The sequence below is a fragment of the Lemur catta genome, chromosome 9, assembly GCF_020740605.2.
Source record: "Lemur catta isolate mLemCat1 chromosome 9, mLemCat1.pri, whole genome shotgun sequence".
Classification (NCBI taxonomy): Eukaryota; Metazoa; Chordata; class Mammalia; order Primates; family Lemuridae; genus Lemur; species Lemur catta.
In genome coordinates, this window is record NC_059136.1 from 15,563,095 (window position 1) to 15,588,132 (window position 25,038).

The 25,038-nt window shown below is 46.4% G+C and overlaps 2 protein-coding genes and 1 long non-coding RNA gene across 4 annotated transcripts in view; 2 read left to right on the top strand and 1 right to left on the bottom strand.

Annotated features, from left to right (window-relative positions):
• The window catches only part of LOC123644958, a 53,999-nt gene extending 35,438 nt beyond the window's left edge, over positions 1-18,561 (top strand). Inside the window, exons 3-4 of one of the 2 annotated variants that reach the window (XR_006737330.1) lie at positions 14,295-14,379; positions 18,521-18,561. This is a non-coding gene — a long non-coding RNA (uncharacterized LOC123644958). Of the gene's footprint in view, positions 1-14,294; positions 14,466-18,520 lie in introns of those variants that run through there. The other variant, XR_006737329.1, reaches the window with a different exon arrangement.
• Positions 18,562-19,045: 484 nt separating this feature from the next.
• On the top strand, positions 19,046-23,057 carry LOC123644372. Its single transcript, XM_045560455.1, has 5 exons — positions 19,046-19,191; positions 19,274-19,564; positions 20,092-20,168; positions 20,909-21,124; positions 22,801-23,057. Exons 1-5 carry the CDS (start codon positions 19,046-19,048, stop codon positions 22,863-22,865), a joined length of 795 nt encoding a protein of 264 aa, XP_045416411.1. The 3' UTR covers positions 22,866-23,057.
• A 1,414-nt stretch (positions 23,058-24,471) lies between these two features.
• Positions 24,472-25,038, bottom strand: part of ADAMTS17 (ADAM metallopeptidase with thrombospondin type 1 motif 17) — a 280,726-nt gene continuing 280,159 nt past the window's right edge. Inside the window, exon 22 of the mRNA XM_045561079.1 lies at positions 24,472-24,743. Within this exon, the coding sequence (XP_045417035.1) occupies positions 24,580-24,743 (164 nt within the window). The 3' untranslated portion in view covers positions 24,472-24,579. The remainder of the gene's footprint in view (positions 24,744-25,038) is intronic.

Here is a 25,038-nt window from a genome sequence, read left to right on the forward strand (position 1 = left end):
ATTGTAGTCATTATAATATCTTTCTACCTCCTCTGTAAAGCACTTTTAAAAAACTAATATTTAAATTGACATATACAATTATGGTGTATAACATGTTTTGAAATATGTATATATTGTAGAATGGCTAAATTGAGCTGATTAGCATGTGCATTACTTCATATATTTGTCATTTTTTTGTGGTGAGAACACTTAGCATCTACTCTCTGAGTGATTTTCAATTACATAGTACATGGTTATTAACTATAGTTACTGTGTTGTATAGTAGATCTCTTGAACCTATTCCTCCTGCTTATCTGAATTTTGTATCCTTTGACCAACATCTCCCCAACTCCTCACATTCTACCTCCTGGTAACCACCATTCTATCCTCTGCATCTATGAGTTAAGCTTTTTTAGCTTTAGTGTGTGAGATCATATCATATTTGTCTTTCTGTGCTTGGCTTATTTCACTTAACATCATGTTTTCCAGGTTGATCCATGTTGTTACAAATGAAAGGGTTTTCTTTTTAAAGGCTTGAATAGTATTCCATTTTGTGTACATATAACCAGATTTTATCCATTCATTTGTTGATGGGCACTGAGTTGTTTCCATGTCTTGGCCTTCGTGAATAATGCTTCAGTGAATATGAGAGTGAAGAAATCTCTTTTATATACCGATTTCATTTCTTTTGGATATATACCCAGTAGTGGGATTGCTGGGTCATACATAGTAGTTCTATTTTTAATTTTTTGAGGAGCCTTTATACTATTTTCCATAATGGCTGTACTAATTTACATTCCCAGCAACAGTGTGCAAGGGTTCCCTTTTCTCTACATCATCACCAACACTTGTTATCTTTCATCTTTTTGATAATAGCCATTCTAACAGGCGTGAGGTCTCATTGTATTTTTAACTTGCAGTTCCCTAACGATTAGTGATATTGAGCATTTTTTTAACATACCTATTGGCTATTTGTATGTTTCATTTTCAGAAATGTCTATTCATGTCCTTTTCCCATTTGAAAATTCATGTTGTTTGTTTTCTTGCCATTGCATTACTTGAGTTTCTTTTATATTCTGAATATTAATCTACTGTCTTAGTCAGTTTTGCATTACTATAAACGAATACTGGAGACTGGTTAATGTATAAAGAAAAGCCTGGTTCTGCAGGCTTATGAGAAGCATAGTACAGTGTCTGCTTCTGATGAGGGCTTCAAGAAGCATCCAATCAAGGCAGGCATCTCACATGGTGGGAGAAGGAGCAAGGGAAAGAGGGGGGAGATGTTTGGCTCATGGGGATGGATCCCTCGTGAATGGCTCGGTGCTCTCCCATGGTAGTGAGTGAGTTCCCACTCTATTAGTTCATGGGAGGGCTGGTTGTTTAAAGAGTGTGGCACCTCCCCCTTCTCTCTCCCTTGCTTCTCCTCTTGCCATGTGACACATCTGCTCACCCTTTGCCTTCTACCTTGATTGATCCCTGAAGCCCTCACCAGAAGCAGATGCTAGTGACATTCTTTTTGTACAGTCTGTAGAACCATGAGCTAAACAAACCTCTTTTCTTTATAAATTACCTTGTGTCAGGCATTTCCTTTATAGCAACACAAAAAGGACTAAGCCACCCATTATCAGATATACGGTTTGCAAATATTTTCTTCAATTCTGTAGGTTTTCTATTCACTCTGTTGATTGTTTCCTTTGCTGTGCAGAAGCTTTTTAGTTTGATTTAATCCCATTTGTCTATGGGATTAAATCATTTGCTTTTGTTGCCTTTGTTTTTTTTTGGGGTCATATCCAAAAAATCATTGCCCAGACCAATATCATGGAACTTTCCCCCTAAGATTCTCCTCTGGTAGTTTTACGGTGTCAGGTCTTCCATCCATTTTGAATTGATTTTTTAATATGATGTGAGATAAGGGTGTAATTTCATTCCTCCACATGTGGATATCCAGTTTTCCTAGCACCATTTATTGAAGAGAACATCCTTTCTCTATCGTGTATTCTTGACATCTTTGTTTAAAAGTAAATTATAAATGCATGGATTTATTTTTGGGCTCTCTGTTGCATTGGTGTATGTGTCTGTTTTTATGCCAATACCATGCTATTTTGGTTACTATAGCTTTGTAGTATATTTTGAAGTCATGTAGATTGATGTCTCAGCTTTGTTCTTTTTGTTCAAGATTGCTTTGGTTATTAGGGGTCTCATGTGGTTTCATATGTGGTTCCACTATTTTTCTATTTCTCTGAAAAATGTCATTGGAATATTGATGGGGATTGCATTGGATCTGTAGATCACTTTGGGTAGTATGAACATTTTAGCAATATTAATTTTTCCAGTCCATGAACACAGGATAACTTTCCATTTATTTGTATCTTCTTCAATTTCTTTCATCAGTGTTTTATAGTTTTCAGTGTACAGATTTTTTGCCTCCTTGATTAAATTATTTCTAAGTTTATTATTTCTTGGTAGCTATTATAAATGGGACCATTTTGTTGATTTTTTTTTTTCTTCTTTGGTAGTTCATTGCTAGTGTATCTTTTGTGCTATTAATGTCACAAAGTACATCTCTATACATTATGTGTCCATCAATACATCATAACTATTGTTTTATATAGTTGCCTTTTAAATCAAACAGAAGAAAAGTTACAAAAATTTCAATTATACTTTTATATCTTCCTATGTAGTTACCTTTACCAGTGTTGTTTATTTCTTCATGTGGATTCACATTGCTTTTCCACCAGCCCCTCCTGCCTTCCTGTTCATTCCTCCTCACTGTCTAATTTATCTTCTTTCCCTTCAGTTTCAGATATCGTTTCATTTCATCCTGTAGGCTTGTAAGAGTTTCACTTCCCACATATGCAGCCATTGACCTGTGCCACCTTCCAAAATCCCTGTTTGCAGGTTTCCTTGTCTCCCTGCCCTCATCCTGAGTACAACATAAGGGTACCTATTTTCCAAGCTATGGGGATATGATCCACTTGAAGGCAAACTGACTTTTAAAAAATCATATTTCCTATCCTCCCACTAGCAGGCTGAAGCAGTAACCTCTAGAGTATCTGTTCTACTCTAGCTAATTGCACATATTTAGCAACCATTAAACAAAGCAGTTGCCCCCATAAGCAGATATTGGGCTCCAGCAAGGATGTTGTAAAACACAGTGTAGGCTTAGTAATGGGTTTCTGGTAGGAGCAGACCACCAGGGCTGGCCATTAACACGACATTATTTGAGGCCATTGTTCAAGGACTAATCAATTGTGAATTAGAGTTTTGAGCCATGTATAACTTATCTGTGGCATGGCGTCACCATTAATCATGTTCTGGAATGCCGAGAAAAGACTAAAGTGAGTGAGCTACGGGTTGAAGGTTTAAGGTTTCTTGAAACCAAACTCATTTAATGACATTCGTGAGTAGATGACGTATTGTGGTAACCAGTCCTTGGTATTAGTCCAATTCCATTGGTGATCCCAGGGGCTAGATAGCTGTGCAGATGCCGAGCTTTCTGGAAAACAGTGACTAGCGTTCAGCATGAGTCTAGGGAGTAAACCGTATACAGCACATTTTCAAAGCTCCAAATGGATACCGAACAAGGAGATTTAGGATTTCCACATAAAATTCAAACCTTGTATTGGGCTGGGGAGAGAGGCCAGTTTTCCTTGCAGTTTGAGACTTCCTCAGAGCCCCATAGTACTGGAAATTGACCCAAACATGAGAGTTAACTTTGGAGGGACAAGACACAAAGCAAGCTTGGAGTTGTAGAAACTAACTTCTAGGTACTTTTTAATCCGATTGCTACACCCACTATTATTATCATGAACAATAGTGACACTGGCTACCATCTCTTTGGACCTACTGTGCACCAGATGCTATCCTAGATGTTTTGTAGACACAAGCTTATGTAGTTTAATTTTCAGAGCAGTTTTTCATGGTAAGTTGTAATATCCCTTTTTAGGATAAGAAAACCATGCCACATGTACCTGTGGCACTGAACACACACAGGTTTCAGGTGGGGGGTGCCCACAAAGCATGTTCTTGCCACCTCTTCTTTGTCCCTGTAAATCCACTCAGTGGGACTATTTCTTCCTGTGACCCTGAGTGAAAGCTTTGGTCCCATGAATTTTCTGGTCTCTCTGAGGTAATAAAGCTAGTTCCCTGGTCACTTTCTGAAGTCAATTTAAGTTGCAAAATGTGGTCTCAACTCAATAATAAAAATGTCCCATTCCATGTCATAATTCCAACTCTGAATTTCATTTAAAGTTGAATCTACTCCTCCTTCTCTGGCTTTGGCAGGAAACTTGCTTGGGGGAAAGGGTCTCTGATAAGTGTCTTTGAGCTTTTCCCACTTGGGAATTATTATTCTTCCATGGGCTTGGGGAAGGTGGAGAGAAAAGGGGGCCAGGGAAGTTCCTACTTGGCAGGTACTGATGTGGCTATTGAGTGTAAGCCTTCTTTGGGCCCTGCAGGAGATTAAGGCTGACTTTTCCTCCTAGAGCTCTTTCACAGGTTGTGTGGAGATACATGCCCATCACCCCGTTATCTGCTGGGATCTCACCTATAAGGGTGACGCAGGAGATGGCTTTTCTCCACTGTGGCTAGTGTTCCTCAGCTCCTGCAATACTGGCAGGTCATACCCGAGTCACTCTACACTGGCTCTCTCATGCACAGCCCACGTGTTCTCTGCCCTGACATGCTCCGGAAGTCCAGGCTGATCCTTGGTGCAACTGCCTCTCTTTTGCTCTGCCATCAAAGTAGCCAGGCCATAGACTGAATTGTGTCTCTCCAAAATTTGTATGTTGAAGCCCTAACCCCCAATGTGACTGTATTTGGAAATAGGCCCTATAAGGAGGTAATTAAGGTTAAATGAGGTCATAAGAGTGAGGCCCTGATCTGATAGGATTAGTGTCTTTATGAGGAAAGATGCCAGCTCTCTCTCACTCGTTCACCAAGTGTACTCAGAGGGAAGGCCACTTGAGGACACAGCAGCTATCAGCAAGCCAGGAAGAGAGCCTTTGCCAGAAACCAAACCCCACTGGACTGTGATCTGGGATTTCCAGTCTCCAAAACTGTGAGAAATGTATTTGTTTTTAAGCTACTAAGTCTGTGGCTTTTTGTTATGTCAGCCTCAGCCAACACATGGCCCATCTCTTACCTTTTAGTTTTCTTTTAGATTTCTCAGGTGTGAGCCAGGCACCAGTCCACTGTGCTGCTTAAACTTCTGGGCACGTGTATTAAATCCTTGGCAAGATCTCCGTGTGTTCCTTCTTCTTAGGCCTAAGGAGAGTGGGAGGCACCATCTCCCTCTCCTCACTGGCAGGGCTAGAGAAAGGCTCATGGCACACCACCAGCTCTCTCCAAAGAAACCCTTCTTTAATCACCGAAGCCCAACTCTCTTAGACCCATAAAGTAGGTGAGGGCTTTTGGTGTAACAGTTTGGGTCAGGTATTGTCTTAGGCATGTGGTATCTATACATCGAATCCAAACTTCCATTTTCACATCCTTTAATACACAAATGGTAAGAAGCTGGACCCGTCTTGAATCTAGGTCTCTCTACAATTTGTGGTCTTTCCACAACTATATTGCATGGGCATTCTGAAATATAAAGATTTCAGATGGTAAACTCAGGAGGGCAGGGCTGTTTCTGTCATATTTACCACTGTATCCCTGTCTTTGAATGTGCTGAGCTTGGAGCCCACGCGGAAGTTGCCACATGGATGGCAGCTAGTACAGCATCTGCACATGTGAGGGCGCAATGAATACTTGTTAAAATTGTTGACTACAACAGAGGAGGCCAGCTTTCTGGTGCCAGGAGGAGAATTGGGAATCAAATAAAGATGCTGGGCCTTTTGGAGGTCAGGGTGGGTCTGCTCGGTGCAGGAAACTTCTGTGCTGCATAGCTAGGAAATGTCACCAGCTGGTCACTGCCCATGGGGCTGGGCCAGGCTCATTTCCACTCAGGCCAGTTTCTGCCTCCTCCCCGCTTTCTTATAGGTGTGCACAAGCCATCTCCTTCTCCCCTCAGGGGTCCCCAGAGGTGACTGTCACAGGTGGACAGCCCCACGCCGCTATGAGCGAGCTACAGTCAGTTGGAGGGAGCCAGCATCTCAGCCACCCTGGAGGAGAGACCTTGCCTGGGCCTAGATGTCAGATGGGGGCTCTGTCATGGTTTGGGAAATCAGCTTTGGCCTTGGCTAAAGCAGGGGGAAAAATCAGATGCATAGTTAGGACGAGGGGCTGAGGGTCACTGCTGTTTTTGGTTTCACCTCTAACACGCTGTGTGACCTTGGCAAAAATCACTCTCTAAACAAGCTGGAGTAGGGAAGGCTGCTGGCTAATGCTTTGCATATGTATGTTGCAAGGAATAATGAGACAGGCTCCGTGAAGCATATTTTGTCCTTGGGGGACAAACAGTACAAGCTATTTATTTTAAAAGCATGGCTTAACTGGCTCAGCCAGCGTAGCCCAGAAACGCCCCTGGCTATCCTGGCATGGTCTCTGCAGAAGCAACAAAGTCTAATTAGGTGTCCTTTTCTGTCTGGAGCCCAGCTAGCCTGCTCCAAGCAGACAGTAACATTCTCTTGGTCTGGTATTCAAGGTCCTGCGTATCTGTCCACAGCTGTCTCTTGAACACGTTCATTCATCCAGAAATCTTTACTGAGCCACTCACCTGCACCAGGCCCAGTGGTGGGTCCTAGGGGTGCAAAACTGGAAGCATCCTGGTCTTTGCATCTGCAGTTTCAAGTGTTGTCATTCCCGTAATGCTGCACCCCACGTACCAGCAACTTCCCACCCTCCTCTGTTCCCGTGCACACAGTTGGTCCCTTTTCTCTCCTCTGCTTGCCAGATCCTTACTTTCCCTTCAGTATTCTCTCCTCCCTGTGAGTTTTCATGCACTTCGTTAAGCAAAGTGTATTGCTCTTTGCTCTTGTGGCTCAGTGAGATGCGAAGGCGCAGAGCCTGCCACCCTGGCTTTGATGTTCCTGGTGTTGAACATGGCTGTGGCCACTCTGTAGAGTGATCAATGGTCCTGGATTACTGTGAGGGGACTTAATTACTCAAAGCCAAACAGGATCTCACTTTGAAGAGATTTCACCCTGAATCTCCCTCAGGCCCCAGAGCCTGCAGCCAGCACTCCATCAGTCCTCTGGTGCAGTCTTAGATCTGATAAGACAATGTGTATTGTAGCCTTATAGAAGGCTGGAGTCCAGGGTATGTAGAGAGGAGGAGGTACGAAAGACCCTAGAGTGTTTGAGTGATAATGAGACAACAAGAAATACTTTGGTGTTTCATCTATTAGTGTTTTCTCTTTCAAAGGAGAGCCCAGAAGAGTCCAGTTCATTTCCAACTTGCGGAAGTACAGGCCGTGGGCCTGCTGAGGGTGGGCAGGCTGTACGTGGCAGGGTGGGTGTTGGCTGTTGACCACCTGCTTAGATATAATCTGTTGACCCATCTGCTTCCCTACCATGGAACCTACCCATCCCAGCAAATGGGCCCCTGGTATCCACCTGTGGGTCCTGTCTTGAATCCCCCCAGGAGTCCTGACCATTTTTTTCTTTACTTCCTGCTTTAAAATATATTGTATCAATAAAAATTTTGAGGTAGAGCAGGTACAACAGATCAGGAGAGGATTGCCATTGGAAAATTGGCTGGTTGAATGATTTCAGCAGGCTCTGTCTCATTTGTTCAGTTTGTGCCTGCTGAGGGAGCTAAAGGGGGCCCAGGACTCCCAACCCCCAAAGGAGCTCACAGCCTAACAGGGAAACAGATCCATCTCTGAGACTCAAATGCAATGTGAGCTGTGTCAGAGTAGTGAACACACAGATGGCTGCAGGGCCACTGAGATGGGTGCCAGAAATGGGCAGAGGAAGGAAAGGCAGGTTAGACCAAGGGAACAGCATGGGCAAAGGCTGAAGATATCAGGGCACTTAGAGCAGGGGTCAGCAAACATGTCTGTAAAGGATCACATGGTAACTATTTTAGGCTTTATGGATGATATAGTCTCTGTCCAACTACTCAACTCTGCCTTTGCAGTGCAAAAGCAGCCACAGATGTACACAGATGGGCATGGCTTGTGCCAATAATAACAGGCAGTGGGAAGGATGTGGCTAGTGGGCCCTGGATTAGAGAGTTGGGGGTCCACTGGCAGGCATGGGCAGGGTGCAGGAGGGGCAGCAAATTGCCTGGGACAGGCTGGGAGCAGGATACAGTAAATGGAGCCCCTCTTAGACAGTGGTCTAAAAAGGGTCACTCTGGTATTGTGGCAGCTGGATGGGTGGAAGGTGGGGCCACTGATTCAGACAAGTAGGTGTGGAGAGAAACTGTGAGCCTGAGAAACAACCACTGTCAATTGTGGGAGACTCAGAGAAACAGGAAGTTGAGCTTCCCAAAATACATCCATGGGACACTAATAGGTGAACTAAACAGGTGCAGGTGTGTAGGCTCTCAGCACTTTGAAGGTATTAAGGATGTTCAACATATACAAATAAATGTGATTCACCACATAAAATTAAAAACAAAAATCCATATGATCATCTCAATAGATGCAGAAAAAGCATTTGATAAAATCCAGCACCCTTTCATGACAAAAAACCTCAAAAAACTAGACGTAGAAGGAACATACCTCAAAATTATAAAAGCCACATATGACAAACTCATAGCCAACATCATACTGAATGTGGGAAAGTTAAAAGCATTCACCCTAAGAACTGGAACAAGATGAGGATGTCCACTGTCACCACTATACTATTCAGCATAGTACTGGAAGTCCCAGCCAAAGCAATTAGGCAAGAGAAAGAAATAAAGGCATCCAAATCAGAAAAGAGGAGGTCAGACTATCCCTGTTTGCTGATGATGTGATCGTATATATTAAAAAAACCCTAAAGATTCCTCCCATAGACTCCTAGAATTGATAAATAAATTTAGTAAAGTCTCAGATTACAAAATCAACATACACAAATCGGTAGCATTTCTATACACTAATAACAGCCAAGCTGAGAATCAAATCAAGGACTCAGTACCATTTACAGTAGCTACAAAAAAAATAAAAAGATCTAGAAATATACTTAACCAAGGAGGTGAAAGATCTCTACTAGGAGAACTACAAAACACTGATGAAAAAGAAATGGAAAAACATCCCATGCTCATGGATCGGAAAGAATCAATATTGTTAAAATGTCCATACTGCTCAAAGTGACTTACAGATTTAATGCAATCAAAATACTAATGTCATTTGCCACAGAATTAGAAAAAACAATCCTAAATTTTATATGGAATTTAAAAAGAGCCCGAATAGCCAAAGCAATCCTAAGCACAAATCTGGAGGCATCACATTATCTGACTTCAAATTGTACTACAAGGCCATAGTAACCAAAACAGCATGGTACTGGTATAAAAGTAGATAGGTAGATCAAAGGAACAGAAGAAAGAACTCAGAAATAAAACCATACCTCTACAACCAACTAATCTTTGACAAAGAAAACAAAAATATACACTCTGGAAAGGACCCCCCATTCAACAAATGATGCTGAGAAAATTGGAAAGCCACATGCAGAAGAATGAAACTGGATCCCTATTTCTCACCAAACGCAAAAATTAAATCAAGATGGATTAAAGACTTAAATGTAAGACCTAACATCATAAAAATTCTAGAAGAAAACTTAGTAGAAACTCTTCTAGACATTGGCCTGGGCAAAGAATTTATGACTAAGATCCCCAAAATAAATGCAACAAAAACAAAAATAAGTGGGAACTAATTAAAAAGTTTCTGCACAGCAAAAGAAATAATCAACAGAGCAAATAGACAACATACAGAATGGGAGAAAATATTTTCAAACTATACGTCTGGAAAAAGACTAATATCCAGAATCAACAGGAAGCTCCAACTAGCAAGGAAAAAAAAACCCAAATAACTCAATTAAAAAGTGGGATAAATACATGAAGGGGATTTTTCAAAGAATAGATACAAATGGGTAACAAGCATATGAAAAAATGCTCAACATCACTAATCATCAGGGAAATGCAAATTAAAACCACAACGAGATACCATCTCACTCATGTCAGAATTGCCACCATTAAAAAGTCAAAAAAAAGTTGATGGTGGCATGGATGTGGTGAAAAGGGAACACTTACTCATTGTTGGTGGGAATATAAACTAGTACAACCTCTATGGAAAACAGTATGGAGATTCCTCAAAGAACTAGAAGTAGACCTACCATTCAATCCAGCAATTCCACTACTGGGTATCTACCCAAAGGAAAAGAAATTATTATATCAAAAATACCCATGCACTTGTATGTTTATTGCAGCACAATTCACAACAGCAAAGATGAGGAATCAGCCTAAGTGTCTATCAACTAATGAGTGGTTAAAGAAAATGTAGTATATATACACCATGGGGTACGACTCAGCCATAAAAAGGAATGAAATAATGTCTTTTACAGGAACTTGGGTAGAACTGGAAGCCTTAATCCTAAGTGAAGTATCTCAGGAATGGAAAAATAAGTACAACATGTACTCACTTATAAGTGGAAGCTGAACAATGGGTACACTTGGTCACACAGAGTATTATGAGGGACTTTGGAGACTCAGAAGTGGGGAGGGTGGGAGGAGGATGAAGGATCAAAAACTACTCAGGTACAATATACAGTATTCAGGTGACGGGGACACCAAAAGCTCTAACTTCACCAACTACACAATTCATCCATGTAACAAAAAACCACTAGTACTCCCTAAATCTATTGAAATAAAAAAAAAGTACATGCAAACATCCAAGATAAAATAGCATCACAGATAAAGTAGATTCCAGGCAGAGAATACCTCACCCTGTGTGAATGTTGTTCCCAAGAGGAAAAAGGGCAGGGATGAGTGCCCACCCTTAGTAGGGACTTGGGAATTAACTCCCACACTGGGCTAGGATCAGTGGCATAAAGCCTACTTCAGAAAAAGAGGTAAACTCAAATCCTGCATGAAGCCAGAAGCTTCGAAAGGCTGCAGCCCCCAGAAAAAGAGGATCTTGCAAATTTTGCCCAGGGACACAGCAAGGACGTTCGACTCTCGTGGTTCTGAGTGGGAGGAAAAGAGGTCTGAGAGAAATGAAAGTCCAGTTTGTGCTTTACAAAGAGTCCAAATCTTTTCAGAGGAACATGAGGTTAGGGGGACCCAGGGATGTGGAGTTAGCATAAAAATTGGCCCCAGGCAAGTAGTCCCTCAGACACTTGACAGAAACATATGCAGCCTCATTCTGAACTTGGGGATGTTTTAGTTTCCCAAGCCTCACAGAGTTCAACAGAAAAACTGAGCTTTGCTTAGATCAGAAATTATTTAAAAAAACAAAAAACAAAAAAAAACGCAAAGGAGGAAAATATCTACCATGATGGAGTCAGCGACAGAGAAAGGAGCATCAGTCCTTCAAAAAAAAAAAAAAAATGAATGAATCGATGAATGACTCCATTTCCTTCTGGCATCCAACCACCATTCCTTTGGGGCATCTGTCTTTTCTCTTTGGTTGCTTCTAAGATTTCCTCTTCATCCTAGGTTTCTGCAGTTTGACTATGATGTGTGAGGTGTGGTTGTGGATTTATTTCTATTTCTCTGTTCGCTATTTGTAGCACCTTTGGACTTAAGCACGCATGTCTTTGATTCCTGGGTGTCCTCATGATCTCTTCGCATATGGCTCCTCCCGCATTTCTTTGCTTCCCGTCTCTGGAGCTGCTGTTAGACAGAAGTTGGCACCTTTCAAACTATCTTTGGTCTTTCTTAAGTACGCTTTCATTTTTTAAAAATTCCTTGGCCTCTGTATCCTGCCTTCTGGGTAAAATTCTTCCACACTACCTTCCAAGTTTGATTCCCTTGTCTCTGGAGTCTGTCCAGTGCTTGGAGTTTTTCATTGTAATGACTTTGTTAGTCAGTTCTGAGTTTTCTGATTGGTTCTTTTCCCTATCTACTTGATTTTGTCTCATGGTTTCCTGCTCTTTTAAAATGTAGTTTATTCCTTGACTTATCTCTTTGAATATCCTAAAATAGCCATGTCAGAGTTCAGCTCACATATGCAACTGGCCGTGTGCAGACAGATATGTCTGTCCACCATGACCAGCCAGCTTGGTCCCGACAGAGAAAAACCATGCAGGACTATTAAATGTGGTCTGACCCGTCACTGTGAAGTGATATGTGTGACCCATGCCATGTCAGAGGCGCGAAGTTCATTTGAGGGTGCTTATGAGTAAGGCATTCAAACTTTGAGAACTTGGCTTTGCTGAATTAGACAGATCAGAAAGACAGAGGATCCGATTTCTCCTTGGGCAGAGGTTTGTTTATCCTGAATTCAGAGCCAACAGCCCTATTAGTTTTGAACTGACTTAAATATTTTTCCACATTTGGGCAGAGCCACTCATTTGCCAAGAGAGGGGTACAATAACATATTGTTACGACTCTCTGAGGACAGGGGACTATGCATCTCTCCTTCATCCCTCTACCCTGTATTTACCACACTGCTCAATAAAAGTTTTATTGACTTACATTGTAAAATGGTCATTTAATATATGAGTCATGATGTAAATAAATTTTATATACCATAACTTATATTTTCAGATGGGTGTTGCAGCCGCCTTGGGAGCCTCTGACCTAACTGAGCAATGTGACCGTTGCTCCAAAGGATGCAGGGACCCTGTCAAAATTGCTCTAGGGCCTTTATATAAGCTACAATAGATTGTCCCAAGTCAACCCTGTGGCCACACTTCACATGTATGTACTGTGTGTGTGTGTGTGTATACACGTGTAGGTACATATAGAATAAAAATGCAATGTTGTAATGAATGTGGATATATTATATGCTTGTTTTGTTAAAGAAAATATTGGCAAAATGCACGAACACATCAAACTAACCCTGTTGCAACATTTGCAACCCTCTCTTCCCTTTCCTACATCCCAATTTAATAAAATGGCATTTGGCTTACACTGAGGTTTCAAAATCTTTCAGTATGGGATAGGTCAACAGTTATAATCATATGTTGACTTTGCAATATACTATTTTAATGATGTGTTAATACATAGCGATCCTTGGACAGGACTTCCAGAATTGCTGTTTTATAACTATCAACTGGCATGTTAAAACTAACCTCAGTGGCAAGAAAGCCAATTGCTGGGGATACATCATTAGCCAAAGGATTGCTGAACGTGTGATTGGCACACACAGAAATAAGCTGGAAGTGAGCACTCAGAGACCTCTAAAACTTCTAAGGAACAGTTAGTTTGCAAGACTCCTGGGTGAGCAGTTTGGATGTGAAGTTTTAAAGGATACTTGGTATTCTAAAGGCTCAGTAGAAACACAGGCCCCTAGAATAGCTCCCTTCTGCCTGGACAACTATGAGGGGGGCGCTCAGTGAAAGTTTCTGCATCTACGATGGGGCCAAAAACAGAAGTGGATCATCAGCTTAAACTAGAAAAGGTGGGGAAAAATATGTAGAAAGTGGAAATGAAGGGAAGAAAGAGGGAGAGATGGATGTATATAACTGACACAAGAAAGAGAGAGTAAGAGTAAGACCGAAAGCGTGGAGAAGGGGGAATATTAGAGACAGAGACAGATAGACACCCCCCACATACACATGATGGAGGTGTGGGAGAGGTAGGAAGGAGCTTCTTGGAAACTTCAGGGACACTGTCATTTTCCCTGAGCCTCATTTAAGCTGGACTGCACACCTGTGTGCGTGGCTTCTGCGCCTCCCGCAGCAGTGCCAGGCTGTGTATAAACACCGATAGCGGCAGGTGCTACAGCATCCCTGGTATGGGCTGGTACTCACCCCAGTGGCTCTGCCAGGAAGGAGTTTTGCTTCAGCTCCCTTGGGCTCTGTCTACCAAGGGACTCTGTTTCTCTGGGTCCTTTGCCTCTTCTGTAATGAAATGAATTCCCCCAGGCCTGAGTATCTAATCTTCCCTAGGGGAAATCCCAATATTCTTTGGAGAAATTCCAGGAGGAGAACCTTCTAATTTCTTGGTCATTTTTTAATGCTGTCCCCTGAGGCGTTGAAGCTGCTTGGGCTCTGAAAGGGGGGTCATCTTTCTGAGGAGGGCTTCAAGCTAGAGGGATGACAGGTTCATAGTGCATGGGGACATGAGCGTGGTCTCTGGTTAAGGGAACACCGGAGTGAGCTCCTGTGTCACGCTGGGCCCTGGCTGGGCACGCGGGCTCGTCCTGACAACACCGTGAGCCATGTGGTTAGAACTCTTACTCTAGAAACACCGGAGGGTAGCACCACAGCAAGCTTTACAAAGAGCCTCGCCAAACCACGGACTGTCTCTGCCTCCTGAGTCATCACTCTCCTGTTCCACAGATAAAACGAAAAGGAGAGAATACAGCGTCTCGATCACCATGACAACCACCTGGAAACACCTATCTCTGTTGGCAAGCGGTGGCTGGTAAGGGGGAGAATTTGAGAAAAGATAAACATCTTTTTTTCATTGACTTGAAGCTGATTATCCAAATATTTGTATCATTTGAGGTATAAGCCAAAAATAAAAATCATTGAATTTAGAGTGTATTTTTATTACCCAGTGCAAACATGTTCTGGAACAATCTTTATCTGAAAATCATTTAAATAATAGCAATTGGAACTAGCAAAGGGTAAGAGTATTCACTTGGTGCATGCACGTGCCAGGCACTGGGGACCCAGTGACACACAAGCAGGACAGGATTTCCATGCTGGAAACTTACCTTCTAGATGGGAAAATGATGATATGCAAATAGAAAAGTTACCATGATAATCCTAGGTTATGAGAGGTACTGAGGAGGGTTTAAAGATGGCAGCCGTGATTGGGAAGCCACGGTAGGTGGACACTCAGGGAACGTCTGTCTGAGGAATAATATTTGAGCTGGGATACGAAGGATGCAGATGGAGTGGCCATTGGAAGCCCTGTGGGGTGGGGAGCGGGAGCCGTGTGGGCAGAGGGAAGGGCACCTGCAAAGGCCCAAGGTGGACAAGAGGGAAGAAGGCTCACGAGACAGGACACTGCGGCCGGAGCCTCCTGCGGGAAGGACGGGGCAGGAGAAGTGGGGGCAGCGGCCTGGGAAGACTGCAGGGGTCAGAAACTATTACAGGGCTTTAAGCAGGAAATGTCATTGATGTCTTTATTATGATTTACGTCTTTCAAATATTCCCCTGGCAAGGGTGTGGAGAAAGGTGTTGGGGGGAGCCAGAGAGGAAGGAGACGGGAAGTGTGGTGGTCTGAATGCTTGTGTCCCCCCAGATTCATACATTGCAACTCAGCCCTCAGTGCGGTGGTGTTGGGAGGTGGGGCCTTTGGGAGGTGAGTAGGTCATGAGGGTAGAGTCCTCATGAATGGGATTAGTGTCCTTAAGAGACCCTAGAGAGCTCATCCGCTCCATCTACCATGTGAGGACACAGCAAGAAGGTGTAATCTGAGGCAGGGGGTAAGCCCTCACCAGACATTAAATCTGCTGGCGCCTTGATCTTGGACTTCCAGCTTCCAGAACTGAGACCAATACATTTCTGTTGTGTTTAAATGACCCAGTCTAAGGTATTTTGTTACAGCAGTGTGAACGGATGAGACAGGAAGCTCCTGCGGGGTCTTGGTGAGATGTCTGTGACAGGCCATGCAGTGACGCAGCAGAGGTAGGGAGAAGTGGACAGATTAGAGACGTCATTTGGAGGCAGAACCAGTGGCATTTGTGGCTGAATTGGATTGAGGATAGAAAGGGAAACTGAGGAAACAAGGATGACTTTGAGGTTTTGAGGTCAGACATTTGCTGGTTAGTGGTGCCACTGACTGATTTGGGGGAAGCTTGGGTAAGGAAAGGGGGGAGGAAATTGGGGAATTTATTAATAATTTTGTACACATCTAAGTTTGAGGCATGCAGGGGGTGCCAGGGTGTGCTGCACAGGTCCCCCTGCAGGGCCGAAGTGCTGTTCCCCAGATGCCAGCAGTGGTGACTACTCTCAGCACGGTCTGTCCCCAGGGATCCCCTCAGCAGGAAGGAGTGGACTCTCGAGGTTACACCACTTTCTGTGATGTACCAAGGTCTGCTCCTTTGCCTCCATTTGGGACGATTTTGAAGGGCCATTCCAGCTCCACAGCTCCCCAGGGGACTGGCTGAGACCTGTTGTGACTGCATCAGATTTCCGAGTCCCCATGAGCCAGATCCTGTTCTCTCGCTCCATCACGGGGTTTGTGAGGGCACCTCCAAATAAACCTACCCACAAATCTCCGTCTCAGAGACTGGCTCCTGAGAACCCAAACTGAGGCAGCTGGGGTCAGCAGTGGTCCTAGCAAGCAGGCCCTAAAATAGGACTTTGGAGCTGCGATTGCCTGCCAGCTGGATGCAAGGACACCTCTCCCCCACGAGAGGGAAGCCACTGGCATCTTCACAGGCAACGGTTAAATCTTCACTGGTGGTGCAATAGCTCAGGCCTTTGAAAGGTCTAGGGAAACGGGAATTACAAGGCAAAGAAATTCAGGCACTTGCCAAGTGTTAGTGATGCATTGGAAAAGACAATAAAAATGCTGCAGATGAATCACCAGTTTAAAGTAAAGTGTGAAAGTCAGAGAGTTGCTTCACAGCATAAAAGGAGACTCTTATCTCTTGCAACTAGATAGCAAAAAAAAAAAAAAAAAAAGCTGAGGGCCAGGCCAGGCTTTCCTGATAATGACTATGGAAGCTGCAGAGAAGGTTGAATTCTCAACCCCAGCAGGTTGGCTACACCCAGGTCAGGATCCTGATTAGGAAAAAAATGGTACTCTGAGATTGGAATGGGGATATCGAGGTCAATTCTCTGAAAACTGTGAAACCCCACATTCCCTGGACTCTTCCCAGCTTGGAGAAGCGGCTCTCTCACTGCGCCCTTGCTTAAAGACAATGCAGAGGCCAGTGCCTTGCGAGATAACACGAACTCCCTCAGATTAGAATCCCCCCACCTCCCCTCCTGGCCACCAGACAGCTCCCTAAGCTGTGGTATAAGCCAGCTGGGGAAGGAGAGGAACTAGATCCCAAAGGAGCTGGAAAAGCCACACATGCAGGTGCCAGGAGAGTGTACCTGGGACCAGGTCTCAGGGCTAGATCAAGAATAGTGGAACGTTAAGGTGGAACAGGAAGTTCTGTTGCAAGTGGAGCATTCTCCATGGCTTCAACTCCCTGGCCAGGCCCCTTGCAGACAGATGGTTCCTGGACTCCTGGGGAAAGTGGTGGTTACATAAGGTGAGGTAGAAGTATTACGGCAAGTGGGAGCCAAAGGGCTCAGGATGGGCCTGCAGGGAGGATATTCTTTGTAAGGCTGGAACCTCCCCCCCCACCCCCAGACTATGTTCCATAGGGGGGCCCATGAGATAGATACTCCACCTCCCAAAGCCATAGGAAGTCCTGGTGGGAGGGCACCAGCCATTCGGAGAGGTTCAGTCATAGCTGTTCTCTGTAGGTCCTGGCTGACAGTGGGGGATACTGTTACAGAACTGGCCTCCCTGACAGCAAGGGGGTTAACAGTATCCTGGGATAATAGAGGCCAGACAGTAGCCCTTAACACAGAAACTGAGTGGGCGTCATGATCAAAATGAGTGGCAAGGTCAGAGTAGCAGCAGGGGGCCTGGCCAGTGGATGGTTTGGAGATAGTTAATAGAACCATCTGTTAGCCCAAGGCAGATGGGCGGCCAGAAAGGATATTATTCAATTTGTATATTAAGTAAAAAAGGATGATCACAAGAGCCATTATCCCCTCAAACATCATGATATCTTGCTCAGTTTCCAGTCTGAGCCAGATTTCATGCCAAGAATCCACCAACGGAAGGAGAGGCTGGGTCCCAGGAAGATGTGTACAAAACAATCACTCCCAGTCTTTCCCCAAAGGGACCCACAAGCATTTACGTGGTGGAGGGAAGTAGACGTTTAGAGGGCTGCTGTTGCACACGGGATCCAAGTTGACACAGACACCAGGACCCAGAGTGAAGGGGGCAGGGGGTTCAGATAATAGATGGGTCCTGGTCCAGGTTTGGTTCACAGTGGGTCCAACAAGCCACCCAGTGATTGACTCCCCTGTCCCTGAATGTGTATTTGGAACAGATGGACTTGGTCCTTGGCCCATGGGGTAAAGAACTGTTGTGCTGGGGAAGGCCAAGTGGAAGCCTGTGAAACTGCCTCCCTCTCCCCAGGTGAGAGAGTAAATCGACAGCAGTATTGCTATAGAGAATGGCATATTTTAATGTCATGTTTAACAATGCAAAGAATGTGGCAGTGGTTGTCCCATCACACTCCCATGCAATTCATCAGTGCAGTCCCTACCAAATTCAGAATGGATCCTGTCCAATGACAGTGGACGGACCCCAATTTTAAGCAAGAATTAGCCCCAAATGAACTGCTGTGCCAGAAGTAGAATCTTTGCTGGAGCAAATTAACATGGTTCAGATGCAAGGTGGATGGCCAGTGACTGGGGAATGCATTCTCTTCCGTCCTTATCAGAAAGGAAGGGCAGAGCTGTTCACATTCATGTGCGACAGACAACAGTGTCCATTGGCCCCTTCCCCAGGGCTGATGTTAACTCTCCCACTCTGTTAGGATACAGCCTGAGAGGGCCTGGATGGTACAGACACCCCTCCCCTGGACCGGAACCCACATGGGTCTGCTGTATCTGTGACATCATGTTAATCAGACCAGACCAATGAGATGCCGCAAGTAGACTGCCGGCCGTGGTAGGACATGTGCCATCCTGATGGGGCAGATAAGCCCCAGGAAGGGTCGAGGAGCCTAGGAGGCCCTCAGGGAGGTGTCTAGGAGTCCAGTGGTCAGGGGCATCTCAGGACATCCTCTCTAAAAGGAATGCCACTGTATCGCATCTTGCTTTCCCTAGCATCGAGAGTGAATTACAGCAAGCAGTAAGCCCCCTTGGCACTCTGAGGAGACTCATTCCCCGGCAGTAGGGCCAAGCCTGGTGGCACCAGCAACATGTGCCAGTCTGGACGTGAGAACTGTCAGATGGTACCTGCCCTGCGCCTCTCCTTCCCTTCCTTTTTAAGAAGGAATGTCTAGAGCAGGTATCCTGTGCCTGGCCCACCATTTTTCTTAGGTGTCTGGTGGGGGGAGATGATGTCTCTTTTCAGTTCACTAGTTTTCAGATCTGGAGAGACAGAGCAGAAGGACCTGTGCCTGGGGAGCCAGGCTGGAGGAGCCGCCTCTGCACGGGCATCTGACTCGGATGATGGTATCCTGGACTCGAGCCTGACGCTGGGGTAAGTTGGGACTCTGGTGGTGGGGTGGGGCCTGTGAGGGTTAATGTTATACGTCAGCCTGCCTGGGCTAAGGGCTGCCCAGATGGCTGGTAAAGCAGCATTTCTGGGTGTGTTTTCAGAAGAGATTAGCATTTGGATCAGTAGCCCGAGTCAAGCAGATCCACCCTCACCAATGTGGGTGGGCAGCACGAATCTGTGAGGAGCCGAATGGAACAAAGGCCCCCGCTCCCTTCTGGGGCCAGGACTTCCATCTTATCTTGTCCTTAGGTGTCAGAACTCAGGCCTTTGGATTTGGACTGAACTACACACCAGCTTTCCTGAGTCCCCAGCTTGTAGGCGGCAAATCGTGGGACTTCTTGGCCTCCATGATCATGTGAGTCAGTCCCCATGATAAATCTCTCTCTCATCTGTAGATTGGTTCTGTTTTTCTGGAAAACTGACTATACAAGGGATGTGTGTGAATCTTCTGAAAATGGCCACAACATTTCCCATCCTACCTGCTCTTCCAGAACCTTGCCACACCCCTGGAAAGAGGCAGACTCTTTGTCCCCTCCCTGTAAACTCGGGTGGGCCTTTGTGCCTGCCTCACGACCAGAGTATGGTGGAAGTGATGCTACGTCACTTCTGAGTTGTCACACAAGGCGATGCAGCTCTCATGAGTGTCCCTGTGCTCTCTCGGGGTGTTTGCCGCTGCAGGGGAGCAAGCAGCCCCTTGGGGAGGCCTCTTTTAGGGGTTCTGGCTGGCACCCCCAGCTGAGGTTCTTACCGACAGCTGGCATCAGCTGTCAGATGTGCAGGCACGTGAGCCTTCTGATCACTCCAGTCTCTGCTTGTCTTTTGAGCCACTGCAGCAGAGGTGAGGGTGAGCTGCCCTGACAAACCCCCTTGTCCAAATTGCAGAGTTGAGATGACTCTCCAGGGCCCTCCTGGTCCCAGAGCTTCCTGTGGGATTGGCTGTGGGTGTGGAGAGGTCACACGTGAGTACAGAGGTCAAGGGAGTGGGCCAAAGATGTTCATTTGGGAGATACCAGAGTGTACGTGGTTTTAAAAGTCGTGGGTCCAGGTGCTATGGACCTAGGGAGAAAGTATACAGAGAGAAGGGGTGGAGGGCTGGGCTCGGCATCACCTAGAGCGCTGGCAGAGGGAGGGGAGCCAGGAGGGATGAGGAGAAAAGTCAGGAGAGTAGGGGCTGCAGAAGCCTGGGGAAGAGGATGTGCCCAGGGTGGGGGCTATTGGAGCTGAAGAACAGGACACAAGGATGTCTATGCGATCTGCCACCCTATGAGGCCTTTGGTGACCTGGCAAGAACAGTATTAGTGCAGAGCAGGGGGGCAGAGCCAGGGCAGTGGGCTGGAGAGTTCAAGACAGGAGGTGGAGACAGCATGGAGTAATTATGGGGGGCAAGAGGATGGTGGGAGGTCTGGGCCCCACTTCCTCATCAGGCAGAGAAGGTGGCCACAGATGCAGATTTTTGCCTGGAAGCAAAAACGTAGGTGCATTTGCTAAGACCTTTGCCGAGGGAGGGTGCTGCTGTAAAAGTCCAGCCCCAACCCTTTCGGTCTGCGTCTGGAAGGTCGATCAACAAACCCCTGGCCTTTCCCTCCTTGGAGTTCCTGGTGCTCTCACTCATTCTCCATCGCACAGGTCTCCAGGCTCGTCTGCCCAGCGGGGCCATGGGGTCCCGTGTAGGTCTTGTGCTCCTCTGTGTTCGCTGCAGTCCTAGGAAGTGCACGGCCCCCGACAGATGCCCCGCGACACCGGCCGATGGGGAGCCTGTCAGTTTCATCTGACAAACTGGAACTGCTGAGGCTCACCCAGGAATCAAAGCAGCTTGTAAAGAAATTACATGCCAACGGGGCTGTTGGAGTCAACCCACCAGGGGAATTGGGACCCTCAGAGGAAGGAGAAGGTTCTAGCAGGTCCCGGAGGCCAGGTGGGTGATAGTTCTTCAGAATTAACACAAACTACAGGTTTCCCAGTAACCAGAGGGCTGAGGGAAGTGTGTTATCTGTTACACTGTCTTTAGTGAAATTTCTGGATGCTGCTCCAACCTTAATAGAAGGCTCTAAGCTCTTGGGTGGGGAGCTTTGTTTCTTGGCTCCAGGAGGAGATGGATCCCTTCTCCCCAAGCTGTGGGGTCCAGTGGCTGCTGTCATCCTGCTGTGATGGTCTGGTGTCCCGGGAGGTGTGCAGGGCCAGGGCTCACCCCCACCCCTGCTGGAGGACCGTCTGCAGGGTTGTGGGGTGCTGATGGTTCCAGCATGGCCGGGGCCTTGCTCTATAGCATGAGCTGTTCCACGTCAGATGCGCAGGCTCACAGCACAGCTGTCAGACCTCCGTGTCCCCACCCATGCTTTTGCAGCCACACAGGGATGAGGCCCAGGACCGAATGATTTGTTAGCACTCACTTGGGGAGACACAGCCACCCGCCAGGACGGCATTTACCAGTGACCTCTGACCCAGATCCCAGCTGTGGTCAGCAGGCTGCGGCTTATGGCAGCCAAGTCCCCGGCGAGCCGGGTGACTACGCAGCAGGGAAAGATACAGCCTCCCCGTCAGCCCTGGAGGACTGGCTTTCGTCTTTTACTTCACAGACAGCTTAAAACCGTTATGGAAAAACATTTTATTACACGTATTCAACTTGCTTCCAATGAAATGATTAATTTTTCATGTATAATGGTGTCCAATGTTTGTCTTGTTTTTTTTTTTTCCTTTCATAACCAGCACCAAAAAGTAAAACAAAAAAAATCCATGGGTACAGTACGTAATGTCAGTTAACTAATGGAAAATATATACATTTGACTCAAATGAAAAAAAAGGAGCAATGCTATTATTATTGCCATGGAAGATCTTTTCCTGTGTTCTGATAATACCAAGCCATGGTCAACTGAGAGGGTTTTATTTTGCACCAATAAAAATAGCACCATAGGATCTAGTTAGTCTAGTTAGTAACACACATGTGCAACCACAAAGGTACAGTACTTGAGTGACAGTACAGGGTGTTAACAATACAGAAACATCACTGCTATCATCACAGTTTCAGTCTCTGTAAAAAGTGGAACAAGAATGTCATGATGGTTTCACTGAAATAAATCATCACTGGTGCCATAACAGAAGGCAGCTGGTGGGTTTCAGAGGGACAATGCTAGCGTGAACTAAAGGAGCTCAGAGGGACATGGGTTGTGGGGAACCAATGTGGTGGTTGCCAATAGCCAAATCAAATTATTCTCACTCTGAGGTTATGGGGCCCTTGCTAGGGGAGTCCAGTTGAGACAGCCAGGAGGGCCAGGGGAACAAATTCAGAGGTCCCAGGGAACGTGCCCACCTATGGGCACATGCATGTTTGCTCAGTGTGGGTGGCCCCCTGCACTGCCCTGGCTCTGCCCCTTGGCTCCAAAAGGCTAATGTCTTGTGGTGAATTAACAGCTCCTTTGGAGCTGGGGGAAAATTGAACCCCAGCTCCCCAAGAATTCGAGGGCTTTGTGGGTTCAGGGAGTCTGCTGGGGGCCAGGCCTGAGCTGGGGAGCACAGTGTTCTGCACAGGCCCTGGGCTAACAGCTGGTGGGCTACCTCACAAGGGTGGGCCACTCCATCCTGACATTCTCTCAGTTCTTTCCACAGAGCACCTAAGGAAATTCTCAACACTTCTCGTTGATTCAAGTGGAACTGAATAAATTCCCTGCCATCCCTACCACTTCTCTGCCTCTGGGGTAGTAAAAATCCAAACCAAAAACATAGCCCATAAGACAGGGTTGAGAAGGCAGAGAGGTTTTAAGCTAACCCTAAGGTTGTGACATCAAAAAAATAAAAACAAACATAAACACAGCACCAATAAATCAAGAAGCCCTTGGAGATGATCCCATGGAAATTAGCCCAAGTGAGATCGTCTGTCTGAAATCAGCGAGGAGCAGGCGGGTTTCTCAGGGTAAAGTCCTAGAACATAAACACCCATGAATTGCCCACCAAGTTGATGAGCAAAAGGGGCCTCCTGGCATCTAGGGCCCCTGCTCCCAGCCTGCCGGGCCTTCTGTGCACTCAAAGAGGCCACCCTGGCCCTTCCTCTGGGCTTCTGGAGGGGACAGAGCTCTGTTGCAAGGGGGCTGTAGGAGGGAAAGACCCTCCTCGTGCCTTCCTGGGTATCACCCTTGCCCCAGCCAGAAGAGGGGTCAATAATGACAGCCAGGAAGACAATAGGCACTGCAAAGCCCAGGCTACAGGAAGGCTCTATGGGCGTGCAGCGGTCCCAGCCAGGCAGTGACCCTTTGCTGGTCCGGGCACACCGGGCTGAGAGGCCACTGTAGGAAACTTACCCTGTGCCGGGATGCAGCAGTTGGGCCTGCAGTTGCAGATCCCAGGCCTGCACTTGCACTCCTGGAGTTCCTAAACGTAATCTTAACTTTAGACAGGTGGCTAAGGTCAACGGAAAGCCACTGGAATTCGACACGGCATCTCTGCGGTGCAAGGCTCCACGAAGTGCTGGCTAGAATGAAGGGCAGAGGGGGAGGCCCACAAGCCCCCAACAAAGCTGTTCTGGGCTGACCTTTACGTGTGGAAGCAATCCCGTCACCACAGTCAGCACGTGTCCCAGTCCACAGCACCTTGAGGAAAGGCTCTTCTGCTTCCCTATGTGGTGGACAGCAGAGCTTTGAAAAATAGATGCTTTCCCAAATCCAGAGCCTTCTGGAACATTCTCCCCACATGGGTGGTGTGGAGAACTTACTACGTGGCTTTGGTGTCCTCCTTGGCTTACACAGATTTAAACTCTCAGGGACGAGACTTCCACGGCAAGGCCCAGGATTCAGAGAATGTTCCGATGGGTAGAGGCACTGCCCTGATTCTTGTGTGACCAAGAAGCCAGACGAGAAGGAACATGGGCCCCGGCACCTGGCCGCCTCCAGAGAAGCCGTGGGCAGAGGCTTGCCAACATGTGTCCTTCCATCCAGGGTGTCGCAATGGCTTTCAGAATAAAGCCTCTTTTAACGTAAAATGTCTCATTTTGGGGATATTCCTTCCGTGGTACATCAAGCACTGGGACTTCAAATGTCAAAAGCCAAGACAGAAGCACCAAATGACGTCTCTCTCTTTTGACAATTGTCTGACAGAGGTGTTCCCCTTTGAGGTACACGGAATCTTAGAAATTATAATTACTTTGTGACTCATGCCTATTTTTTCCTTACTGTAGAAAGCCATCCAGTGGCTGTTAACAATATATTAAGTACAGAAGCGCTAATGGCAAACATCAAGTCCACGCTCAAGTTCTAGGAGAGTCTTGGGGCAGCCTTGTGGGGGAGCGGCCGTAGGGCTGGTGCACTCTTGGCTGGGTGGGCTGTCCCACTCGCTAAACGCCAGGCCTCAGACCTGAGCATCACGCAACCCCCGGGCTGCGCGTCATGAGCTCGGGGGCGGCAGCTGGCGCATCTTGTTTGCATAGAAGTCCCTGCAGGTCTGGCAGCAGCGCTGGTACCACCTCATGTCCTGGCAGAGGTTCTTTTCTCGGATGACCCGGCAGTACACCGTCCACTGATCCCGTGTGCATTTGTAGGTCAGAGCGGCTAAGGGGATGGCAGAGAGAGAACACCTGGGGGTTAGGGGTGGCATGGGCACATTGGTCACATGCACAGAGAGGGCCTGGGGTCTGACAGTTGGGGCTCCCTCACCTTCATGCACCTGCCAGCCTTGTGCAGACTGATGAGGCTGCACCCCCTGCCAGGGGCACTGGGGATGCCACTTTCTGCCACAGGGGACACACCCTGCATCCAACCCAACTACTTAAGTGAGTGTGGCAGCCTGGCTGCCTCTCCAGGGCACTGGCCACCCTGCTTCTGAGCTAAGCATCACTTACTGTTA